The following is a 25,637-nucleotide window of genomic DNA, read 5'->3' on the forward strand; positions in this document are numbered from 1 at the left end:
CCAATGTCCCGGGGCTCTGGGGGTGCCCTGGGTGTCCCCAATGTCCCGGGGCTCTGGGGGTGTCCCCAGGTGTCCCCCAAGGTCCCGGGGCTCCGCTGGGACAGCAGGGACAGCAGGGACAGCTGAGTGTGACAGAGCCCAGCAGGAACTCGGGGCCCTGGGGCTCACTGTCCACAGGTCTGTCCTTTGGGGTTTATTCCATCGCTGCCATCGGGAAAAGTGGCAATTCCTGATCAGTTCTTGATCATTGAGTACACAGCCATGGGTTAGTCATGGACTCAAACACAGATCAACAATTCCTATCCTTATTTATAATAAATAAAAAAATTCCAAGAATGATAGTCTAGAATTGGGAGGGAGATAAATTATGGAATTATAAAATTGTGTGGGGTTTTATATATATATATATATATATATATATATATATATATGTATGTATGTATGTATGTATATGTGTATGTATGTATATATATATATGTGTGTATACATATATAATTTAAACATATATATTTAGATATTTATATTATATATAATATATATAATAATATATAATATATAATATATAATATATAGATATATCTATATTAATATTAATATATTAATATATAAATTATATACAATATAATAATATGTTATATATAATATGTTTTATGTAAATATAGAATAGATATATAATATATGTTTATTTTATATTTCTATTATATATTTTTATATAAATATATAAATATTTTAATTTTTTTTTCCCTAGAATTGCTATGCAAGAACTCTCAAATCCTGCAGAATATTCCCAAGTATTCCCTTGGATTCTCTTCCTGGGTGGCACCTCCCTGTCCTTCTCATTCCTGCTGGATCAGAGCCTTTATTTCATGATTCTCTCAGAATATTTTTCATTACTTTAAACCTTTCCCTGACAGCATCCACACTGTGAACTGGAATTTAACAGAAATTTCCAAAACAGCTCGAAACCGGCCCCAAAATCAGCCTGCAAAGGATGCAGGAGCCTGAAATCCTGAATTATTTTTTCCCAGGAGTCACAGAAGCACCACAGCAGACACAGCCTGAGTGACCCAACAAAGGAAATTTTATTCCAACGATAAAACTTTGGTTTGGTTCCTTTCTTACTGACACAGGGATGGAGCTCCAAACAGAGAAACTCCTGGTGGGCAGCACACGAGACTGGAAACAAATAATAAATAATAATAATTGCATTAAAATCAGCATTTTAAATTTCTTTAAATTCATTAATTGAAGTTATATGTTTTATAATTATATTAATTATTAATTTTATTAATGTTAACAATATTATTAATGTTAATAGAACCTCTGAACATTATTGATGCATCTGCAAACAAAACGAGCACTTGAACCTTAGAGCTCAGCTGTTCCCTGGGAGAACATTTCCCTTCTGGTTTTCCTTCTTCTTTAAAATCTGGAAGGATCAAACACAGCTGTTACAATTGTACATTAACGTCACTTCTATATTTTTGTTTAAAAAAAATGAGTTTGGTGAAAATCTTCATGTTTTCAACAGTGATATTTTCCAAACTGGGGTTTGAAAGGAGCAGGAGAAGCTGAGCTTCAAACCCTGTCACATAAACTGCTACATGGAAATAAAAATACAATTAAAAACTTTGTAAAACACAGTTCAAGCCTTGCTATTAAAGTTAACCTGTTCAGTTCCCATTAAAAAAAAATTTATAAGGATAAGAATCAGTTTACACAACAATCTGTTCTTGTGATAAACCAGCTCACACCTACAAAGAAAATCCCACCTGCGTAAAACCCTCACTCCCCAAGAGACAAAAAATGTAAATGATCTAAAAAGAGAAAAATGTGAGAAACACATGCATTGGTCATTACCAGGCAATTAGCTGAGTTTCACCAATTAACTAATTAAAGTCACACACAATACCTTCTAATACCATATAAAAATCAACTCTGTAAATAAAAATTCACCCATTCTACATAAAAACCCCCACGTCTCTGTCTATTATGACACCCAACCAGGCTAATTAACTAATTAATTACTGAGATTAATCAGGAGGGTGACACATGAGAGCAGAGACCTGCAGGGTGCGGCCCCAACCCAGCCCAGGGCCCCATCCCAGACTGGTTTGGACTGGGAGGGACCTTGGGGGGACCTCGGGGCTCCCCCAGCCCTGCAGGGACAATTCCAGCCCGGCCCTGGGCACTGCCGGGAGCAGGGGCAGCTCTGGGAATCCCATCCCGGCCAGGAATCCCCTCCCAAGCCCCCAAACCCCAGCCCTGGACCAGAGCTGCCCCAAACCCCAGCCCTGCTGGGGAACGGGAACGGGGATGGGAACGGGGATGGGCATGGGAAAGAGAAAGGGAAAAAAGGGAAAGAAGGGAAAGAAAGAAGGGAAAGAAGGGAAAAGGAATGGGGATGGGGAAGGGAAAGGAAGGAAAAGGGAATGAAATGGGAAAGGGAATGGGGAAGGGAATAGCAAAGGAGGGGAATGGCTGCCAGCCCTGCTCTGCCCTTGGAATGCCTGGCACAGAGTGGGTGAGAGCCAAGCCCGGGAATCAGAGCACTGCAAAAGCACAAATCCAGCCCTGGGGCTGCCTTCCCCCCTTCCCCAGCTCGGGAATGTTTCCCCTGGGATTTCTGGGCAGCAGCAGAGCCCTGGGGCTCAGCCCCATGGATGAGTGCCCAGCAGCAGCTGAGCTCCATCCTCCATCCATGGGGAATGCCAGCTCAGGAAATGAGGACAGAGCCCACCCTGAGCCCCGAGCCCCAGCCAGGGAGGGAGCAGCACATCCCCATTGCTCAGGGGGGCTGGGAACGTTCCCCTGGCTCTGCCCCACCCCTGGGCTGAATTCCCCCTTCCTCCTCCTGCTCCCAGACTGATTTCTGCAGCAGCTCATGAGCAGTAATTAATATCCAGGCAGGATGGAGGAGAGCAGGGTTCCCACTGCTTGGAGATGTTTATTATTTATTCCTCTTTAAGCCCTGTTAGATAAATCCATTTTAAATTACCACATGCTGCCAGGCACAATTATTGTAATTTATTGGGATCATCCTGGTGCTTTATTTCCCTCGGATGTGAGGTGGGGGCTGCAGGAGCAGCATTCCCTTTCCAGAGGGAGCATTCCCAGCCCAGGCTCCAGGCCACACTAATTCCCTTTTTGTTTTTCCAGCACAGAGGAGTCATGGAATGGTTTGGGATCTCAGAGCCCGTCCCATGCCCTGTGCAGGGACACCTTCCCCATCCAGCCTTGGGCACTTCCAGGGCTTTGGCAGCCACAGCTGCTCTGGGCAAGGGCAGAATTCCTGCGCTGAACCTCTCCTGCCTCATTTCCCAGCTGGGAATGGCTCCTCCTCACACATTCCCCGGATTTTCCAGAAAAAAAAAAATCCTCCAGCTCTGCCCTGTGTCAAAGACTTCACCTCATTTCTTTAGGAAAACCCCACATTTCTGTTAAAAGCTGCAGCTGCCATTTTCCATTTAACTGCACGAGGGGCTGGGAGCCCATCAACAGCTATTGTAAATAACAGCACCTTAAATAATACCATAAATAAAATCACCCTAAATAACAGCACCTTAAATAATACCATAAATAAAATCACCTTAAATAATATCACTAAATAACAGCACCTTAAGTAATATCACTTTAAATAACACCACTTTAAGTAACTGCCCTTTAAATAACACCACTTTAAACAAAATCACTTTAAATAACGCCACTTTAAATAAAAGCACTTTAAATAACGCCACTTTAAATATTATCACTTCAAAAAATATCACCCTGAGTAACACCACCTCAAATGATATCACTTTCAATAATATCCCCTTAAATAAAATCACTCCAAAAAAATGTCATTCCAAAAAGTCACTTCAAAAAAAAAAACCCCACCTTAAATAATGTCATCATAAATATCAGTTCAAAAAGCATCACCCTCAGTAACAGCACCTTAAATGACATCACTTTCACTAATGTCATTTTTAAACACCACTTTCAATAACGCTGCTCTGACCCCAAATCCTCCCTCCCAGACCCCTGCACTGAAGGGTTTCACCAGAACTCCCAGGGAAATGCAGCCACGAGGAAAAAAAGAGGAATTTTTCAATGGAGGAGGGCAAAGGGGCTCTTTGGAGAGAAACAAAAGGAACAGAGGATGGGAAGGGACACAGGGGAGCTCCTGATGCCACATCCTGCACTGAGCTGAACTCAGAGTTCAGCCCCAACCCCAATTACAAATCTCCCTCAACAAGGCAGGAAATGGAATTTATTCTCCTATAAGAGCAGCCCCAATTCCAGCCTTTCTCTGTGAGCTTCCAGCTCTGGAGCTTGGGAACAATCCAACAGAATCACCTCAGTGATCAGATCTGTTGTGTGAATTTTGTGCTTTTGAATTCCAGGCTGTGCCCTGCCAGCTGTGAGCAAACAACACCAGGATATTCCCTTTTCTCTGCCATTTAGAACTCTCCATATCACCAGGATATTCCCTTTTCTGCCATTTACAGAACTCTCCATATCACCAGGATATTCCCTTTTCCTCCATGTACAGAACTCTCCACATCACCAGGATATTCCCTTTTCTGCCATTTACAGAACTCTCCATTCCCTCTCCTTTCATGAGCAGAGGGGTAACTCTGGAGTCACCAGGGCAGTTTCCCAACAAGGAATAAACAACCTTTAAATGTTATTTAAGCACTCCCAAGGGCTCCATGAGCTCCCCCAAGCTCTGGTTGAGCTGCTGAGTCCCTCCAGGACCCCTGGGAATGGGAACATTTCATTTCCATGGTTTGGAGACATTTCATTTCCATGGATAACCAGGCCAGCCAGCCCAGCCCAGCATCCCAGGCACATCCCACAACATCTGCCCTTTGGTGAAATACCCAAAAACCAGGAGAAACCAAAGCTCCAGCAGGGCAGAGCCACAGGATGGATCCCTCACATTCCCCAAGCCCTCAGACTGCCCTGGAAATCCAAATTTCTGCTTTCAGCTCCTGCTTTTCCCTCTGGAATACCTGACCACAACCCACACCCAGTATTTCTGACACCTGGCAGATTAGGGGCTTGTGTTTACAGTGAAATAACCAAAAACCAGGAGAATCCAAAATTCCAGCAGTGCAGAACCAAGAGGCAGAGCCCCTCCTGCCCCTCAAGCTCTCAGACTGCCCTGGAAACCCAAATTTCTGCTTTCAGCTCCTGCTTTTCCCCCCTAGAACATTTCACCACAACCCACACCCAATATTTCTGACACTGAACACACTGAGGCCTTGTGTGTGCACTGAAATGACCAAAAACCAGAAGGAACCAAAATCCAGCAGTGCAGAGCCACAGGATGGATCCCTCACGCTCCCCAAGCCCTCAGACTGCCCTGGAAATCCAAATTCCTGCTCTCAGCTCCTGCTTTTCCCCCTGGGCTGTTTGACCCGGCCCTCCTGGCACTGTGGTTATTTTAAACACACTTTCAATAAACTGCCCAAGTTGATGCAGTTGGAGCCTGCAAATAAACGAGCTCATTAAACACCCCTGGCACTTAGCAGCATCTCTGGTGGCCAATCCCAGCTCGGGCAGGGCTGTAATTTATAACTTTGATGCCCATTTAATCTGCCCATAACCATCAATCTCTGATTTTTATTGCCCCGTTCTGCAGCCTGAGCAGAAAAGCTGCTCCAATTAGGCCCCCCCAAAGCGACTCTCACAAATAAATACTGGCTTTAGTGTCCCACAGCACAGCTCCCTGGGATCCATTTCTTATTCAGGAATGAAAGAGCTGGGGAAGAGCTTGGTGATGGCAAAAGCAGCCCCAAAAGGGCTGGGGAGCTGCTCTGGGCAGCCCAGAGGGCACCAGGAGGTTTTGGGGTGTGAGATCCCATAAGTGACCCTTCAGAGGGATGGAGATCCCACAGAGCTGCAGCTGGGCCCAGGTTCAGCCCCAGCAGGGAAATGGGAATGTTGGGAATGATGCCTGGAGCAGGGGAGGCTGCCAGGAAAATAAACCAGAGGGAGCCCATTGATACCCAGCGGTGCCAGGCTGCCATTAATCCATCCCAGCCCAAGGAGCTGCTGAAGGAGGAGCTGGAATTGTGATTTTCCTCTGTACATCCAAAGGAAAATCATAATTCCAGCTCAGAGCTGGACCCTGCACCCTCTGGAGCAGCAGATCCCTCCTGCAAGGCTCTCCTGGGGAAGAGCATTTCCCACTGAGGGTGAAAATCCAGCTTTGGTCCCAGCCAGGAAAACAAATGGAAGCACCTGAACTGCTGCCCTTTAGGCCTTGATTCCTTCTGGGGATGCCCCTGAGCTCCTGATTCCTGGGGATGCCCCTGAGCTCCTGCAGCCCTGGGAATGCTCCCGAGCTCCTGATTCATCCCTGCAGCCCTGGGGATGCCCCCGAGCTCCTGATTCCTGGGGATGCCCCTGAGCTCCTGATTCATTCCTGCAGCCTCTCAGGGGGAGCTGCTCTGGGCAATCTCTGCTGTGTCCATAAAAAACCTCGGGCAGGGATCACAGCAGCAGCTCTGGAACTGCTGCATCAAAGCCAAGCTGGCTTTTCTACCTCAAAAGCACAGATTGATCCCCTAGAAAAGCCCCAGTTTGGGAATGTGAACCTTGCTGGCAGCACTGGGCAGGGGGATGTGCTCCTGGATCCCTTTGGTTCACTGGGAGGCCAATTGCTAACTGTGGCAGGCAGTGCTCCAGTGATGGATTCCAAAAGGATGTGCAGGGCAATCAGGCTCTGCTCCTGAGGGCACTAATTGGGTTAAGCTCATCAGCAAAGCCTGGAGAGCAGCAGCCTGGCAAAGGGAGAGCAGGAAGGGCAGGAAAGGGGAAGGGAAAAAAAATTATTCCGTGCAAAAGGGAAAATGTGAGCCTGTGGATTGTGCCCTTCATGTGACACCCTTAAAATGGTCAATGGGAACAGAAATGGCACAAAAAGGGATGGGTGGGGCACTATGGGAGTGCCAGCACGCTGGAATGGTTTGGAGGGACCTCAAAGCCCATCCAGGACCATGGCAGGGACACCTCCCACTGTCCCAGTGTCCAACCTGGCCTGGGCACTGCCAGGGGACAGGGGAATCCTTGGGGAATCCCATCCCAGCCCTGCCCACCCTCCCAGGGAGGATTCCTGCCCAGCATCCACCCAGCCCAGCCCCTGGCACTGCTCCAAGCCAATTCCAGGACACTCCAGGCCAGGAGGAGCTCCCTGTGCCCAAATATCCCAAACAATTCCAGGACAGGAGGAGCTCCCTGTGCCCCAAATACCCCAAACAATTCCAGGACACTCCAGGCCAGGAGGAGCTCCCTGTGCCTGAATACACCAAACAATTCCAGGACAGGAGGAGCTCCCTGTGCCTGAATACACCAAACAATTCCAGGACAGGAGGAGCTCCCTGTGCCTGAATACACCAAACAATTCCAGGCCAGGAGGAGCTCCCTGTGCCCGAATATCCCAAACAATTCCAGGACAGGAGGAGCTCCCTGTGCCCGAATATCCCAAACAATTCCAGGCCAGGAGGAGCTCCCTGTGCCCAAATACCCCAAACAATTCCAGGCCAGGAGGAGCTCCCTGTGCCCAAATACCCCAAACAATTCCAGGACACTCTGGGACAGGAGGAGTTCCCCCTGCAGCCTCCCTGTGCCCCGAATATCCCAAACAATTCCAAGGACTGCCCCAGCAGCCACCTCTGCTCTCATTCCCCATTTGGAGCCATTACAAAAGGACAGGGTTGGATTGGCTTCCCCTGCAGCAGAACAAAGCCCAGAATCCCAAACTCCAGCAGCACCAGTGAGAGATTTTCCCTGGGTTCAGCTCTGAAATAACACTGGCATTACAGCCAGTCCATCATCTATCACTGAATCCATGTCAGAGTCCCAGGCAGGGAAATCCATCCATGGAAATGAGGAGCTGTTGCATTTCCACGGAGCCTGGAGTGCCACCTGTGTCCCCCAGCTCTCCCTGTGTGCATCCCTCATTCCTGACACCTGTCCTGAGCTGGGATGATGGACAAAAATCCCGCCTCCACTCTCACTGCAAACTGCTTGCAGGGATTTCTTTAATCTGAAATCCTGGGAAATTTGCTTTAGGCAGCTCCTCTAAGCAATGTATTTTCTGATAGGATGGGAAATCAAGGTTTGCTCTGGATTTCATCTTCATGGGGGTCTGGAATGCAGGGTGGGCAATGAGGGACACCCCGAAACCTCCTCTGGCCTAACAGAGCCAGGCTGATTTGTTGCTACTGCTACACTGTAAAATAAACCCCAAAATCCATATACAAAAATATCCAATAAAATCAGAAATCCATGTAATGCTTACCTGCAGATATTCTGGGAATAAATTTGGGTTTTTAACGAGATCCTGGAGTTGAAGTAAATTTCCATCAGGATTGAGGGGACAGCTGAGATGTCCCTCTGGGTTTGCCCCAGCCCCAAATGAGCATTTCCCCCCAGCTGCCAGGAGGCTGCTCCTTCCCTGACCTTTTTTGATATATAATATCAAATATCTGTTTTATATATTATATATATTATATATTATATATTATATATTATATATTATATATTATATATTATTATGTGAGGTGTGCCAGCTCCACCAGGGCTCAATCCCTGCCCTTCCCAGCTGTGCCCACACACACAGAGCTTTATAAACTCGTTAACAACTCCATTAATTAAGGGCTAACGTTGATTGGGATCATTTGAGGAGCAGCCCCGTGTTCACAGAGCCACAGCTGCAAAATCCAAACCCCAGGAGGAGCAGCTTGGGCAGGGGGAACAGAGCAGGAGTTTTTCCCTTCTGTTCCCTGCAGGCCCCACCTTTGGCTCGGAGAACAGAGAGGTTCAGCCCTAAATCCCAAAGAAATGAGGAAGTTTTCTTTCAAAGGTCAGGCCCAGCTGGATCAGACAAAGCTCATCCACCAGAAGCTCCCCAAGCCCACCCGGGAACAGGAGGAGTAACCACAGAATCCCGGGATCCCTGAGCTGGAAAAGCCCTCCCAGCCCATGGAGTGCAACCTGTGCCTGATCCCCACCCTGTCCCCAGCCCAGAGCTCTGGGGACACCCCCAGGAGTTCCTGGGACACCTCCAGGGATGGGTGTCCAACCCTCCCTGCCGAGCCCTGAGCTCCCTTTCCATGGGGAAATTCCTGCTGCTGTCCACCCTGAGCTTCCCGGCTCAAACCCAGCGGGGAACACCAAGATTCACCCACCTGGAGATAAACTCGGTCCGAGAGAGGCGAGGGATCGAGGTGCTTTTCCCAAAGGCTGGACTCTATCCCATGGAATCCCAGACTGGTTTGGGCTGGAAGGATCCTAAACCCACCCGGCCATGGGCAGGGACCCTTTGCACCACCCCTGGGCACTGCCAGGGATGGGCACCCGTGCCAGCACCGGGCCGTGCCAGCACCGGGCCGCGCCAATCAGGCACAGAACGAACCCAAGCCCAGCCCGGAGGGTTTGGATCCCAATTTCCCCAGTGCCGACATCCCGAGGCAGCGCGGGCCGGTGCTGACCTCTAGCGAGGGATGCCTGGAAAAGGGAGAATTCCTGGGACAAACCTCCCGTCCCACCGTGCCCCGTCCCTGCCCCTCCTGCCAAAGGCTCCTCGGGCACTGGCACAGAGCAGGTTATGAGAAACTGGCACAATAAATCTCCGGTTTTGAGATATTCTCAATAAATGTGTCCCCGTGAGGGTTAAAGCCTTTTCCACCGCAGCTCACAGGGGAATTTGTCCCCCAGGACTGGGGCGGGAGCCTGAAGGGCGCAGTAGTGAAACCAAAACAGGAACTGCAGGGTTGGAAATGCAGCCTGGAGGGAGCAGCAGAGCAGCTCCTCCTCCCACCAGAACGTGGCAGAGTTCAAGAGAAGCAGGAGAGCAAAATTCAATTTAATTCTCTCCCTCCCAGCAGTGGGGGCAGCTTTGCCTTTGGATCCTCAAAGAGAAACTTGCCCCAAACTCTCCACCATTCTCAGGGAAAAAATATCCTCAACAACCCCCAAAGGCAGCAACAGAACCCTCAACAAGCAAAAACCACAGGGGCCAGTGTCCAGTGGAAGGTTTTATTTAAAAACACCCAAAATTCACACTCCTACAGGGAAACCAGCCAGCCAAGCCTCAGTGCTGGCTCTGAGGAGCCAGCAAGCACCAGTAAAACCAGCACAGCTCAGGGCAGGGAGCCCCAAGCTGCTGCTCTGCTTTTGTCCTTCAGAATCCACAGCTTTCACCCAAAGGTCCTTCAGGAAAATGAGAGTTTTCCAGGGACATCAAAGAAATCTCCACTGAAAAGTCTCTTAAAACCAACTTTAAGACTGTGAGCGCTGCTTAAATTAAAAAGATTAAATTAAGAATATTCTACATCAAATGCAGCATTTTATTCCTAACAGACTCCTCCACCTGCAGCCAAACACAGGGAAAGGCTCCTGAGCTTTTTGTGGCACACAGAATTCCCTGGAGCCATCCCAGGAAATTCCCCATTCCTGGGGCTCCACAAACCTCCTGTACAGTAAGATCTGCTCTCTTCTCAGGGGTAATTGATCCAATTACCTCGAGGAGTAATTAAACCAAAGCAAAGGGCACTCTGCAGGAGCTCTGGGAACTGAATGAAATGAAATTCCCACTGAAACGATGGGAAAATGATGAGTTCCAGCATGGAATTCAAGGCTTTTCCCTCTGGAAGCAAAACTCAGCTCTTGCTTTAACTCTTTTTATAGTTTTTAGTCATTAACTCTTAAAAACAAATCAGTTTTCACATTATTCAGGCTTGGAGAGGTTATTGCTGTTAGTGCCCTGGGACAAATTCCAAGGTGAACACTTTTTGTCCTTCTGGAATTGGAGATTCCTCTGCAATACTCACTTGGGAGCTCTTCCTCACCTTCTTCTCTCAGGAAAACAAATCAGAGCAATGAAGGGGTCCAAGAGAGGCTGGGAATCCCCACCTCCATCCAGGCTCACCCCAATTCAATGATTGAATTTTCCCATTTCACAGCCAGAGATCCAATCCTGGCCCAGCTACTCACGGAGGCTGGAGCAGCTACTCAGAGGTTCCAGCAGAGCCACAGTTCCCATCAGGATCTCTGCACTGCCCAGGCAGGAGGAGTTTGAGGCAATATTTGAAATCTAGGATCTAGGCTGGCAGCAAAGCACGGAGCATCTGCTGGTGCTGGGCTCTGTGGCCCAGGAAATTCAGATATTCCTGCTTCTCCAAGGGCCAAGCTGCTATTTCAGCACACTTCTGTGGGCCAGGGTTGAGAAACAGGAGGAGTAATGAGCTGGGAGCTGCAAAAAAATAAAATTAAGACATTCCTCAGCTTCTGAGGTGGGCCAGCCTTTGATCCCTTTCTTTCATTCCATTTTTAATTATTGGGAGATTTCCTTCTGAGACCAAATCCCAGGAATTTCACTCAGAAGTGCAGCTGCTGGCTGTTAAAACCAGGCAAACTCTTTAAATAAACCCCTGATTATTCTGGTTTTGGATTGTCTGTGACCCCCTGTTAGTGATACCTGAGCTCCAAGCCTGGACAGGTATTTATTCCTTAAACTAAAGGCATCAGCTTTTGGCAGCAATTTTGCCAAATCATCTTCGTTCTGCCTTCTGAGCCTCTCCTGCTCTTCTGCTCTGCAAAAGAAAAGTGGCAGAAAGGTGTTTGCCCTGAGGGAAAACCTGCCCAGCAGGGAATTGTTGAAATATTATTTAATAGTTTAATATTGTTATTTTAATAGCTAGGAAATGTCCTGGGGTATCAGGTGAATGAGCCTGAGATGTGCAGGGATCAATAATTCAGTGTAAATAAAGAGAGAGGCTGATTTCTGCAGGTTCCTTTTATTTCGCTCCAAGATTTCAGTAGAAAGAGAAACCTTTTGCTTTTTCCCAGATTACAACGTGCTCAGGGAGTTCTGTAACATTTTTTCTATCTATTAAAAACAAACTTTCATCCTTAAAATAAACATTACAATACAAAGAGAATCCAGAAGGCAATAAAAGACTGCTCAGCAGTCTCAGAGTTCAGAAATCTACAAAAAAACAAAAGTCCCTTTGAGCATCTGTGGCTCTTTTTGCATTGTGTTGAAAGGACACAAGCCCAAAGCTGGAAATACATTTAAAAAGTGGATTTTGCATTTAGACAGTGACAGAAGCAGCAGCAGTGAGCTGTGGGAGCTCTGGGTGAGAACACAAAATGCTTTTTGCTCAAATCTCCACCTGTGAGCACAGGGGGTCTGAGCCTCACTCCAGGTGCCTGTGGGGAGCAGAGCCCAGCCCAGCAGGAAAAGGAATTTTGGCATTGCTGAAACACAGCAGGGGCTGAGGCAGGGCTGGAACCCCAGGGCTGAGAGATCTTCCAGAGAGCTCCAGAGCAAGCCCAGCCCTGCTGCTGGAGCTCCCACCTGGCAGGGCTTTGCTACTCAACTTTCCTTTCTGAAAGAAACAGGGGACAACAATTACTGCAAACCCTGGCCTGGGGGACCAGACCCCACAGAATCCCTGAATGGTTACTGAGATGGGGCAGCCCAAACCCCACAGAATCCCTGAATGGTTACTGAGATGGGGCAGCCCAAACCCCACAGAATCCCTGAATGGTTACTGAGATGGGGCAGCCCAAACCCCACAGAATCCCTGAATGGTTACTGAGATGGGGCAGCCCAAACCCCACAGAATCCCTGAATGGTTACTGAGATGGGACATCCCAAACCCCACAGAATCCCTGAATTGTTACACAAGGGTGACACACACTGGATTTGGGACATCCCAAACCCCATCAGTGCTGTGATTTAGGCTCAAACCACCACATTTTGTATCACATTTCAGTTTGAGGCCACTGAAATAAAGGAAGGTAAAGAGGAACAGGGCCAGGAAAGGACACCTGGATAATGCTGCCTCAAATATTGACTCACAGGAGGCAGGATATGAAATCCTGAAACAGACTAAATAAAATAAATCCACCAGAAATCAGACTGGAGAAATGATCTGCTTAATCCCTCCAGGACAAACCCTTCCCAAGGCCAGTGACATTTGCTGGCTCTGTACTTACTCAGAAGCAGCTGCTTTTTGCAGTTTTGCCCTTTTCTTTGCAGACCAGTTGAGATCCCCACCTGTAAGAGCAGCAATGGGCACTGAGACCTTTAAAACTCCCCCAGGAGCTCTCAGGGCACTGGGAAAGCAGAAGAATGGTTCCACAGAGGTACAGAGTGAGGCAAGGAGCAGCTGCAGACTCACCTGTGAGGTGATTCACAAAGTACAGCATGACCACAGCTAGCAGTGACACTGCAAAGGCAAAGGGACAGCCTTAGCTGACAATAAATGAACAGGTTTAACCCAAGATCTTCATGGTGGCTCTGACTCAGAGGAGTTTCTGCTTTTGTAAATCTCCCTGTGTTCACAGCACGTGGTAATTCAGAAAGGATTTTAATTTTAAACTTATAATTTACACTTTAAAAGGATCATTTGTCCACTTTCACTCAATTTTTTAAACACTGAAACTCTCCATGTTTCAAGGAAGCCCCAAGCACTTCACTGGCTGTGAGCTCACCCCAACACTGCCCCAGCTGGCACCTCTAGAACAGGAATGGTTTCTGTTTTCCAGGAATATGAACCAAAGAGCCCCATGAAGCTCCCTGAGCCCCCTCCCAGCGTGTTCCACACTCACAGCAAACACAGGCACTGAAGAAGACCTCCAGGAACAGGTATCCCCTGGTGTCCAGGATCATGCCAGCTGCTATGGCAATCACTGCCAGGCCCAGGTTCTGGATGGACTGCATGCTGGGACAGAGCAGAGCAGCAGGGATCGCTTTTCTCAGGAAAATGGATTTTCATTTCCTCAGTGGCACTGAGCCCATGGAGCTGCACTGCCCCCATTTGCTGGGACATGGGGAAGCTCCTGTGCCTCCCCCAGCCCCAGGCTCTGTCCCAGCCCCCATCCCAGAGCAGCCAGGAGCCCCTGGAACAGCCTGGAGGAGCTGGAACCAGCAATGGGTGGGATCTGCTCAGACTCAGTGGTTCCAGAGTGCCAGGGACCAGGGGATGGTGTGGGATGGAAGCACCTTAAAGCTCCCCCAGTGCCATGGGCAGGGACAGCTCCCACTGCCCCAGGGTCAGCCTGGCCTGGGACACTGCCAGGGATCCAGGCTCTGGGAATCCCACCCCAGCCCCTCCCCACCGTCCCAGGGAGGAATTCCTTCCCAATGTCCCATCTCAATCTCTCCTCACCGAGTTTAAACCATTCCCCTTTGTCCTGGCACTGCAGCTCCTTGTCCAAGGTTCCTCCCCAGCTCTCCTGCAGGTTCCTTTCCCTGGAATTCCCAGTTGCCAAATCCCACCCATCCCTGCCCTCTGGCAGCGACAGCCATTGCCTGGGTCCTGTCCCCAGTCCCTCCCCAGCTCTCCTGCAGGCTCCCTTCGCTGGAATCCCCAATTCCCAACCTCCCACCTGTCCCTGTCCTTGTGTCCTGTCCCTCCCTGCCTTGTCCCCAGTCCCTCCCCAGCTCTCCTGCAGGCTCCCTTCGCTGGAATCCTCAATTCCCAACCTCCCACCCGTCCCTGTCCTTGTGTCCTGTCCCTCCCTGCCCAGCCCCTCCCCAGGTGACCCCACAGCCTCTCCTCCCCTGCAGGGTGCTCAGTCCCAGCCCTGCCATACTCACAAGCCATAGGCAGTTCCCAGCTGGTGCTCGGGGACCACAAAGGCCACCATGGGCCACAGGGCACAGGCCAGCAGGGAATAGGCCACGCCCAGCAGGCACTGGGGACACGGGGACACAGGGACAGGTCACAGCAGGGCCCCCTCCCAGCTGCAGCCACCATAAACCCACACATCCCCGCCCTTCCTCCCACAAGGAGCTCAAGAAATGCTCTGCGCAGGGAAATTGTAAATAAATATCCACAACTGGAGCTTCTGCTTCCAGGAATGAGCCCTAAAATTAACTCTGTTAATTTAAATTAGTTAATGAATGAGCACCCAGAGCTGCACCTCACTGGAAAAATGCTTGAAAATCAAAGTTTTTAATCCCTGCCCCACTGATGAGCACCATCATCCTCAGCTCCAAACAAACATGTCAGGAAATCTGCCCTCAATAATGCAGATTCTTACTGAGGTTCCAACCAGCACATTACAGGCAGTCTGAGTAACAGTAATAAGCTTCAGAAATAAAATAAAAGAACAGTTTTTAGGAGAAAAGTGAGCAGTTTGTATAACGGTAATAACCTTCGGAAATATATTAAAATAACAATTTTTAGGAGAAAAGTGAGCAGTTTCAGTAATAGTAATAACCTTCAGAAATAAACTAAAAGAACAATTCTTAGGAGAAAAGTGAGCACCTGGCACAGGGATTTAGTAATACAGTGAGGAATCTTTTCCACCTCACAATATATACAATAATGCAGTGCCAACCCCATTGCTTATTTTACATTTATGAAAAAATATTGATATTTTATTTCTATTTAGGTCTGAATCCCAGAAAGAAATATCTGATATTTTATATCTGTTTAGGTTTAAATCCCAGAATAAATATTTGCTATTTTATTTCTATTTAGGGCTAAGTCCCAGAATTTAATATTTAATATTTTATTTCCATTCAGTTCTGAGTTACCATGGCTATCCAGGGGTTCCAGAAGGTGAAGGCCAGCATGATGTGTGAGGCCAGAGTGGTGACCACAGCACACAGCACCCAGATGATGTTCTTGCCAACTTTATCCACCAGCAGGCCAAACACTGGGGACATGGGGGCTGAGATGATGTACACGATGCTGCAGGAGAGGGAAATTCAGCATTCAACACCCCCAGGGCCCTTTGCTCATTCCAAGGCCAGAAGGAAAAAGCACCCCACAAAGAAATCTCAGTAATTTCGAATTCTCAAAGGGTTTGAGGACACGAAGTGCTCAGCATCCAACAGTGACAGACTCAGAGCCCAGCCAGTGTTTCCTTGTGGGGTTTTACTGCTTTGGGCTCTGGCCACATCACAAATTCACCCTCAAACTGCCCAAACTGAGTTCCTTTAGTGCTGTTATTAAACTGCTTTTATCACTCAGAAAAGAAGCACTAAATACTAAAATAAAACCCTCCAGAGCTTTTTCTTTCCAGTGTGAACATCTGTTTTTAATAAAAACCACATCCACATTTCCCAGTTATTCCTTGGGTTGTGTGAAATTATTTCTCCACTTAAATGCAGCTCACAGGAGAGCCCAAATCTCTTCCCACCTGCCCAGAACCCAAAAATCCACCCTATACCCTGGCAGTGTTCCTTATTAAATCAAGCACCATGTACCTGTTGATTGCACTGGCTTCTTGAGGGGAAAATCGGAATTTTTCAATAAAGAAAACCCTGAGGGAAGGAAAAAAATTATTTAGAAAAATGCAGACTTGAAGGACGTGAAATCAAAATTAAGTTAGACAAAGACACGAGAATCTCATGTACAAAAATATTAAACAGAGCTTTGACATAAATATCCCAGATTTTTGTCTATAATTAATTTAGGAGCTTGCTGTCAAACTCCACTCATTTTAATTTAAGGATCATTCAAATTGCACTTTGGGGAACACATAAAAAGTCCATAACCAACATTTAACCCAAATAATGAGGTACTGGATTGTAAATATGGAAGGAATCCTACAGGACCCCAAATTCCACCCCATGTTTTAAACCCGCATCCAGTTTTCATCAGGAAATCAAACATTCCTCGTGCCCCTGAGTTTGTAATTCCCAAAGAATGTGAAGTTTTTAAGCATTTTAGTGACAAGCTTGGCCAAATTCCAGGGGAATGGCTGGACAAGTGAGTGGCACTTACTTCCCCAGGCCAATGAAAGGGAACACTGCAGCGTAGTAACAGACACAGATGACAAAGATGAGCCACAAGGACAGGGAGAAATCCTTCACATCTGTCAGCTTGATCACCTCTCCTGCAGGGGGGAGACACAGCATGGCAGCAGTCAGGATGGACACAGCTGGGAGAACACCCAGTGATCCCAAACCCCACCTGCACCACGGCCCTGGCTGCAGGTTAAAGGTCCCTTCCCTCCAAACCAGTCAGTTCATTTTTAATTGCCCTGAGTTGTCCCACATGGAAAACCCAACCCAGCACACACTGACAGGGAGGAGCTCCGTGGTTCTGCACCCCAGCTAAAGGAAATCAACTCCAAGGAAACTCAGAACCAGTGGCACAAACTGGTGCAAACTTTTGGTTTTATAAATAAAGCAGCTGGCAGAGCATCTGCCTGCTGAGCTGGTGTTTAAAACTAAAACTCCATGTAAAAATGAGCTAAATAGCTGGTGCATTCCAGGAAGGGTCAGCTCCAGCTCAGCCCCAGCACTCACCTGTTTTCCCCTGTTCCTTACAAAGCAGCTTCTCTGCCCTCCTGTCCAAGTAAGCCAGGATCAGAGCACAGCTCAGTGAGAACAGACAGGTGACCCCACCTGGGGAAGGCAACACCACATGGTCAGCTCACAACTGCAGCAGTGATTTGGGGATCCAGCCCAGTCAGAGCAGGCTTTGTTGGGCATGTCAGGTACACCGAGCTTAGCACCAGCTCCAAGGTTCAGGTGGAAAACAGAACCCTGACACATGGCACACACCTGCCTTGGAGCACAGACATGCACATGGATTTATTTTATTTCAATCATCACCATCACTCCCCCTCAGCTCCTCATCTGCCCCTGGCAGGAACAGAAACAAACCTGGCCTCATTCCCAACACCAAATCTCCATGTCCATGGCTCTGAGGGAAGGGAACACACCCCAAAATTGTTCAAATTCCCTTTTACAATCAGATAACCACAAGCAAACTTTGACACTCCTCAGAAAAGTTTCCAAGCCTGTCCTTTGCTCAGAGGATGTGAAATATTCCATCTGCACAAGACACAAACTTGAACTTGGCAGCCCCAAAAATGCCACAGCATTTCAGAAGCTGCAATAACCTGACAGAAAATGAGAATATGATACAAAAGATGCTGGAATTGCTCCTTCTAAGCTCAGAGCTGTGCTGCTTTTAAGTAATTAATAAATGCTTTTCAGACAGAAAATGAGAATATGATACAAAAGATGCTGGAATTGCTCCTTCTAAGCTCAGAGTTGTGCTGCTTTTAAGTGATTAATAAATGCTTTTCAGAGATTAATAAATCAGTAACACACACAGAACATCACTGACCTATGAGCAGAGCCAGGCCGAGGGTGCTGGGACCAGCATAGCCCAGGAGATCCTGCACTCTGGAGTAGATCCATCCCATAACGTTCATGTTCACTGTGCTCCCCTAGGCACAACAGAGCCCCGTGAAGCACCCAGCACCTCCCAGCCCCAGGGATTCACCAGGAGTGTCTATTATTAAAATGCCACCCAGGGGACAGCAGGGAAAAGCATCCAGGGGATTCCCTGCTGGGCTGATAACAAATCCATCATTCCAACGAGGATAAAACATCACAAACTGGAGTTTGTACAGGTCTGGAGGAGTTTTCACTGGTGAGAAGTGCATAAATCCACGAGCTCATAAACTGAGCTGAAATGAACAGATTTGATCAAACAGGATTCCCAGCTGCCAGGGGCAGGGAAAAGCCCCTTCTGTCCCCAGGGGAGGAGCCATGGCTGCCACCACTGGTGAACACCCCCAGCCCCAGCAGGGTTAACCTGCAGTGCTGAAACCCCCAAAAGGAGCCCCAAAGGAGGCCCCAGCCCTTGTGCCCACGCCCACTCACAATCCTGGCCATGCTGAGCTGCAATCCAAACACCAGGTTGAGCTCCTTGCCCTTGAACCAGCTGACAGCATAGGTGTTCTGGGCCACGGCCAGGGACTCGCCCCCAATCCTGCAAAAGCAAACACAGCACTGCAAAGGGGGCTGGCCAGGGCAGGATGCCAGAGAAACCCCTGTGCACAGGCTGATAGTGCAGATCTGTGTACACAGAAAGCAAATGGAAGTGCAGGGATTGCAGAACAACTCCAGAGGGTTTGATTCAGCAACTCCTGGGTTTGGTTTTTTAAGTTACACAATGGAAAGAACTGGAGATCCTGCATTCCCCAGCTCCAGAGGGCTCAGATGCTCAGTTTTGGCTCCAAGTGGCAGCACTTTTCCAGGAGAGCTTTCCAGGGTTGGTTTTTGTAGTTTTCCAGATGGCCTTACCTCAAAGAGCACAAATGTGCCCTTCCAGACTCACCCAAAAATGAACCTGCCCACTTCCATCAGCCAGAAGGTGTTGAACAGTGCTCCCAGAGCAAACACCACCTGCACAGCAGCAAAGGAAAATGGTGAGTGTGCATTTCAGGCATGGAACAAGGCAGAACTGGCTGAAAACAGGAACAAAAATAGGTTTCCCTTCCCACATCCATTTCCTGCTCATCTTGGTTTTTGCTCCCTCTGCTGTTCATCATCTCCAGCCTGGCCCACCTGGGACTGGGTTATCCTCAACCAATTTCACATCAAACATATAAAAATGTGGGTCCTTCCCACAATTCCAGCCACACTCCAAGGTGAAATGTGGATCCTTCCCACAATTCCAGCCACATCCCAAGGTGAAATGTGGGTCCTTCCCACAATTCCAGCCACACTCCAAGGTGAAATGTGGATCCTTCCCACAATTCCAGCCACATCCCAAGGTGAAATGTGGATCCTTCCCACAATTCCAGCCACACTCCAAGGTGAAATGTGGATCCTTCCCACAATTCCAGCCACATCCCAAGGTGAAATGTGGATCCTTCCCACAATTCCAGCCACATCCCAAGGTGAAATGTGGATCCTTCCCACAATTCCAGCCACATCCCAAGGTGAAATGTGGGTCCTTCCCACAATTCCAGCCACACTCCAAGGTTCCCCTTCCCACCAGAGCCCAGGGTTCTCCCATTCCAGCTCTCTACAGTGAAACCCAACCTGCAGGCCCAGCCCATGCTCTGCTCCCTCCCTTGCACTCACCTGCCCAGCACACACAAAAATGCTGAATATTACAGTGCCCAGCCTGCAAAGAGAATAAAATCACTTCATGCACAACCACAATCCTTTATTTTCCTTACAAAACTCTATTTTAGACCTGCAGCAGGGAAACAAGGGGAGGTGGATGGGCAGTTAAAGGGTCTGTGCCATAAATTGTGCAGCTCAATGATTCCCACAGAGAACAGGTAGTACAAAGTGCTGGGTTTGAAACAAATTTATTTAAGTTATAAAGGAAAGGAAGCTCATCTATATTGTTAAAAAATCTTAAGTTGAGTGGGAAAAATATTGAAGAGGTTGATTATAACCTTGATAAGCTTTAGAATATAAAGTCCAAACCTCCCCTGCAGTTTTAGCCCAGGGTTCCCTGCACAGGAGAGGCACAAAGGCTGCACTCACCGGATCCCAAACACTCTGTCTATCAGGAAGCCCCCAAAGAAGCACAGCACCACGTTGGGCCACGAGTACCAGGCATAGAGTGCCATGAACTGGGCCGTGTTCACCTTCATGTCCTGCACAGCACAGGGGCAGGGGGAAAAAACCTTATTGCAGAGTCAGCATTCAGGAGGAGCCAAGCAGAAACAGCATTTCCTGTAATCCACACAATTCCTGATGGACTGGGTGGAAAGGAATTATTTTGTTCCAAGCCCTTCTACTATCAGGGGGTGCCCAAATGGTCTTGGGCACTGCCAGGGATCCGGGGCAGCCACAGCTGCTCTGGGCACTGCCAGGGATCCACGGCTGCTCTGGGCACTGCCAGGAACCAGGGGCAGCCACAGCTGCTCTGGGCATTGCCATAGATCCAGGGGCAGCCATAGCTGCTCTGGGCACTGCCAGGGATCCATGGCTGCTCTGGGCGCTGCCAGGGATCCACAGCTGCTCTGGGCACTGCCAGGAACCAGGGGCAGCCACAGCTGCTCTGGGCATTGCCATAGACCCAGGGGCAGCCATAGCTGCCCTGGGCACCCCGTGCCAGGGCCTGCCCACCCTCCCAGGGAACAATTCCCTCCCAAATCCCAGCTCCCATCTCCCCTCTGCCCCCGGACTCCCTTCCCCGCTGCCCCGTTAGCCCATGCCCACACAGAATCTCACTCTCCGCGTTTCTCAAAGCGCCCTGAGCGCGACTCACCCGCTGGACCTGGGTCTGCAGAGCGGCCGGGTTATCGTAGCAGAAGTAGCTGCCTGCGGGGAGAAGGGGACACCTCAGGGCTCCGTCCCGGCCCCCACACCCCAACCCCCCCCGGCACACGCCGCCCCCCGGGCCCGTGCCGCACCGAATCCCAGGAAGCACATGAGGGCCAGGACGAGCAGGCGGTGCGGGAGGCGGCGAGGGTCGCAGGCGGCGGGCAGGGCGCGGGGCGGGCCGGGGGAGCCGCCGCAGCCATCGCCGCCCTCAGCGCCCAGCAGCGCCCGCTGCTCCTCCGCCATCGCGCCCGCCCACGTGAGCGCCCGCCACGTGACACCCGCCCGCCACGTGACGCCCGCCCGCCACGTGACGCCCGCCCGCCACGTGACACCCGCCCGCCACGTGACGCCCGCCCCGCGTGACCCCGTTGCCATGGCAGCGCCGGGCCGGGGCCTGCGAGAGAGGCCCAGGGAAAAGGGAAAGTGAGACGTGAAATAAATATAAAAAATGGAAATGGAAACTGTGAAAAACGAAGTTCCGTTTTTTACGTTTAGTAAGCTTTTTAAATTTTTACGAGTTAAAATTTAAAAATTTTACTAAAAAGCCAGTATGAGACGGCAGTAAAGCAAAGGGTTAAAAACAGCCGGGTGCGTGGCACTCAGCCAAGAGCACAGCTGCTGTTCTGCAAACACCCTTTAGTTACCAGTTCTGTTGTATCAGCCTGATACATAGCCATAGACCCCCATGTCAGCATGATATTGTATGAAAAATCCCTTCACCAGGATCTTTTCTCCTGGGAAGCTGGGAAGCTTCAGCTTCTCCATGTTTTGCTGCTTTGGAATGGGATTTGGAGAACTGTTCATCCAGCATGGGAATTGTTTTTAATTGATGGCAAATCACAGCCAGCTGTGTGTGGTCTGTCACAGGTTTTTATTCTTCATTCTTGTTCTAGCCTTCTGGCTTCTTTCTCTTTTTTAGTATAGTTTTAATATAATATCATAAAATAATCGACCTTCTGCAAACTTGGAGTCAGTTCTCATCTCTCACCTCATCCTGGGGACCCCCACAACAGCACAACACCTTCCTCATGCATAGTAAACTTTTCCCCAAACTCATTTACATGCTCTCAATGAGGCACAACCACTTGTGATTTAAGCCAAAGGATTTATTTACCTTTCCAAGGCAATAATAATTTATTTACCTTTTTGAGGTGTAGAAAGCAAAGGGCTGAGTTTTACCTGAGATGCTGAAGAACACATTCACCTCCCAGCCACCCTGTCATGAATTTGGTAAGCAACCATGGAAGAAAGTCAAAACAACCTCTCCAAACATGCAGGTATCATGTTGTGAATCAGTGCAGACTCCTCTGGGACATCAATCACTTCATTTCCCTTGGTACATGTCTGTTCAGAGACCTGCCAAAAGAGAGATGTGTTAATAAATGAATCATGTTCAACTGCTCCAAACTCCTTTAGATTCCTTGAAATCTGAGCATCTCAGTTTAGCACAGTGGCTGTGAAAAACATGGTCTGAAATTACAAGGCTTCCTTGGAAAAGCAGTTGTGCAACAAATTTGAGGGTTTCAGTGACAAACTCAAGGGTTTCAGGGACAAATTCAAGGGGTTTTGTAAAAACTTGAGGGTTCCAGGGAAAAACTCAAGGATTTCTGTGACAAACTCAAAGGTTCCAGTGACAAACTCAAGGGTTTTTGTAAAAAACTCAAGGGTTTCTGTGACAAACTCGAGGATTCCAGTGACAAACTCGAGGGTTTTTGTAAAAAACTCGAGTTCCAGTGACAAACTCAAGGATTTCTGTGACAAACTCAAGGGTTTTTGTAAAAACTCGAGGATTTCTGTGACAAACTCCAAGGTTTCATTGCCACTTGAGGGAGCTCAAAGATAATTGTCCTTGCAGAGCCACCTGGAGTTTCCTGATTCCAGGGAGACAATTTCTATCCACAGGTCAAACAGATAACTGTGGGGAGCAAAGCTAAATCGAGCCTGGGGTTGTGTTTATCTCGTTGTGTGTAACATCAGGCTCTTTATCAGAGAGTGAGAAACTACAGCCATGCATCCAGAATATTTAACAGGAGCAAAAGACAGTTTTCTATTTGTAAATTCCCAGTATTTGCCTTTCCCCCATCACCTCCACCTTGCCCTTGGCTGTCTGTGATGTTCCTGTGAGCTCACATGCATTGCAGTGAGCGTTTACATCCCAAATAAATACAGTAGATTGCTATTAAACTGAGGCTTTAGAATGTTGGTTACAGATGCAGTTGGTGCCTCCCCATAAATCAGAGCTTTTAAAGTGCCATATGATGCCAAATGCTGTGGTTAGCAGCAGCAGATGGAGGAAATGCTGTGCACAGAACTTTATGGGGGCCATAAAACCCTCGTGGCCTCCCCTCCTTGCCCAGATCAGGTGCAGGGAGCACTCAGGACAGCAAACACTCCCAGGAAACAAGGAAGAATTTCAGGGTTCAGCTGCTCAGAGCCATTGCTGCCCTTGGGGAGATGTTTCAAACTGCAGCGAAGCAGGAGCTGTGTTCCACATGATTAAACTGACTCCACCATCATTGCCCCATTATCCATTTCCTGAAGGAAAACTCATCTTTCCCCCCAAAGGATGAGGGATCTGTCATACACAGGCATGCAAACAGTTTTTAACCCCTCCACGTGCTGAGGAATGGGTTATTACAAACCTCTGTCTCACTCAAACATTACTGGGTGTTTGTGCACCATCCCAAGGCAAGTCTGATTTGTTCAGAGTGCTGGGACTAGGCTGAGGAAGCTTTTCTGCCCTCTCTGAGAGCAAAGATCCTGGCCTGAGGCAGCTCCTGTGGCTGGGAGGGATCCAGTGCCACACAAACAGCTCCTGCCTCTGCTGAGTGCCACGAGCACAGGTGGGGTGGGTTTGTGGCTCCTGGTGTTAATAGTGTTCAACATTGTTCTGATCCTCCCTGAAATTCACAGCTCCTCCCAAGGGCAGCTGCTGCCAGGCTCCTTCTCCAAAGCCAGCTCAGGTAATGGAGTGGAAATTCCCCCCAGAAGAGTGTAGGAACACATTAGTGATGTGCAGCTTCTCAGCCAAGGCAGGACTTCCAGGAGATTTTTCTGATGTTCCTGGCCAGGCTGGACAGGGCTTGGAGCAGCCTGGTCCAGTGGAAGGTGTGGGATGAGATGATTTTAAGGTCCCTTCCCACCCAAACCAGTCTGGGATTCTGTGATTCTGGGAATTCAGAGGGCTGTGGGGACTGTACCTGAATTTCTGGGTAACACTTGAACTTGGCTCTGTGCACAACTTTCCTCTGTGCCTGTTTTCCTCAGGGTACACAAATTCCTGGTGGACCTTAACAGTGCTGAGTTCTAAAAATCCCCAAGTTATTTGGTGGAAATAGTGAACAACAATAGTTCCTGAGAGCCACTGAGCATTTCCATAGTTCATCTTTGAAAAGATGCCTTCTCAAACATTCACACTTCTTAAAACTCTCATGTTTCTTCCAGCAGGATGGACATGAAGGGTTTCAGGACATGAAGGGTTCCAGGACATGAAGGGTTCCATAGCTCAGCCCTGGAATTTCAGGAGGGAGCTCTGATCCTGACTCAGATGCTGCAGGGTGGTGCCACCCAGGCTCAGTGCCCTGGGAATGAAGGAAGTTCCCACCCTGGCTGTTCCCTCTGCTCCCTGCCCTGGCTGAAGGCCAAGGAGAGCTCACTGTCACAGGGCTCCTCATCCTCTGGAGAAGGCAGTGCTGGAATGGGTGCCAGAGGGAGCTGCTCCCTGGCAGTGCCCCCTGGCATCCCTGTAAGCACAGGAGCCCTCCTGTTCCCACAGCCAGAGCTGGGGAACGTGGGATCTCAGCACCTCAGGACGGAGGTGCAGAGAGGCCGAGACCACCCTTGGGGGGCTCGGGAATCCTGGAATGTTGCCAGAAGTGTCTGGTGGCAGGACTTTGATCCTACACAGGAGACGACGCCTGTATGAGGACTGGGAGGAATTCACTGGGTGAATGGTGAAGGGATAAGTTAATTAGAGTGTAAGACACAGGGTTTAGGATTTTGGTACAGGGGGGTCTAAAGAAGTAAGATGGAGGAATTGGGGCGTGTCCTGTCCTTCTTCTTCTTCTTCTTGGCCTCCATCTTCTGTGGTGGTGGTGGCACTTTGGGATTGGTTATTACTAGAAGTGCACCGGTTAATAAGGGTAGAAGGTATTGGGGAGAAATGATAAATATTGTACACGTAACTTAGGGTATGAAGATAAGTGACCGCCCGGGGGCTCGCAGTGTGCCCATGGCTGACTTGCTGTGCAGACCTCTGTCGGGCTGAAAGAAAATCTTTTAGATAAACAATTAATAAACACCGAGACCGAGACAAGATCAGAAGTCTCCTCTCGTCCTTTGAAGCGTCGGCTCTTCAAGGCCATCCCTGGGCCTTTCCAGGCCACCTAAACAGCACAGAAAACTTACAGGGGAACACCCCAAGAATCCCCAAGGATCCAGCTCCTCTCCCAGGCTCCTGCAGGCCCCTCTCAGCTCTGCTCTCTCCCTCAGCTCCTTCATTCCCAGGCACATCTCCTGCCAGCCTCCTGCTCTTGTCCTGCCCAAGGCTGAGCATTTCTGCACATCCAGCAGCTCCTCCTCAGGCATT

General features: G+C 48.9%; 1 protein-coding gene across 14 annotated transcripts; it reads right to left on the reverse strand.

Annotated features, from left to right (window-relative positions):
* Positions 1–1,063: 1,063 nt before the first annotated feature.
* Positions 1,064–21,334, reverse strand: MFSD1 (major facilitator superfamily domain containing 1). Of its 14 annotated transcripts, none has more exons than XR_009275152.1 (19): positions 21,139–21,334; positions 20,994–21,046; positions 20,264–20,376; positions 19,850–19,892; positions 19,098–19,165; positions 18,641–18,749; positions 18,099–18,201; positions 17,270–17,368; positions 16,743–16,854; positions 16,223–16,279; positions 15,548–15,704; positions 14,603–14,700; positions 13,612–13,757; positions 13,182–13,229; positions 12,997–13,057; positions 11,471–11,585; positions 10,987–11,245; positions 1,368–1,429; positions 1,064–1,176 (listed from the first exon to the last, which is right to left on the reverse strand). XR_009275152.1 is itself a non-coding variant. In XM_058812194.1 (17 exons), exons 1-17 carry the CDS (start codon positions 21,290–21,292, stop codon positions 11,186–11,188), a joined length of 1,596 nt encoding a protein of 531 aa, XP_058668177.1. In that variant the 5' UTR covers positions 21,293–21,334; the 3' UTR covers positions 10,023–11,185. The 14 variants fall into 14 exon arrangements, 8 of the variants coding, with proteins under 8 accessions (XP_058668177.1, XP_058668178.1, XP_058668179.1 ...); XR_009275151.1 differs by having other exon boundaries at positions 10,824–11,245; XR_009275153.1 differs by lacking the exon at positions 11,471–11,585.
* Positions 21,335–25,637: the final 4,303 nt, after the last annotated feature.

This window comes from Ammospiza caudacuta, chromosome 11 (assembly GCF_027887145.1).
Source record: "Ammospiza caudacuta isolate bAmmCau1 chromosome 11, bAmmCau1.pri, whole genome shotgun sequence".
NCBI classification, from domain to species: Eukaryota; Metazoa; Chordata; class Aves; order Passeriformes; family Passerellidae; genus Ammospiza; species Ammospiza caudacuta.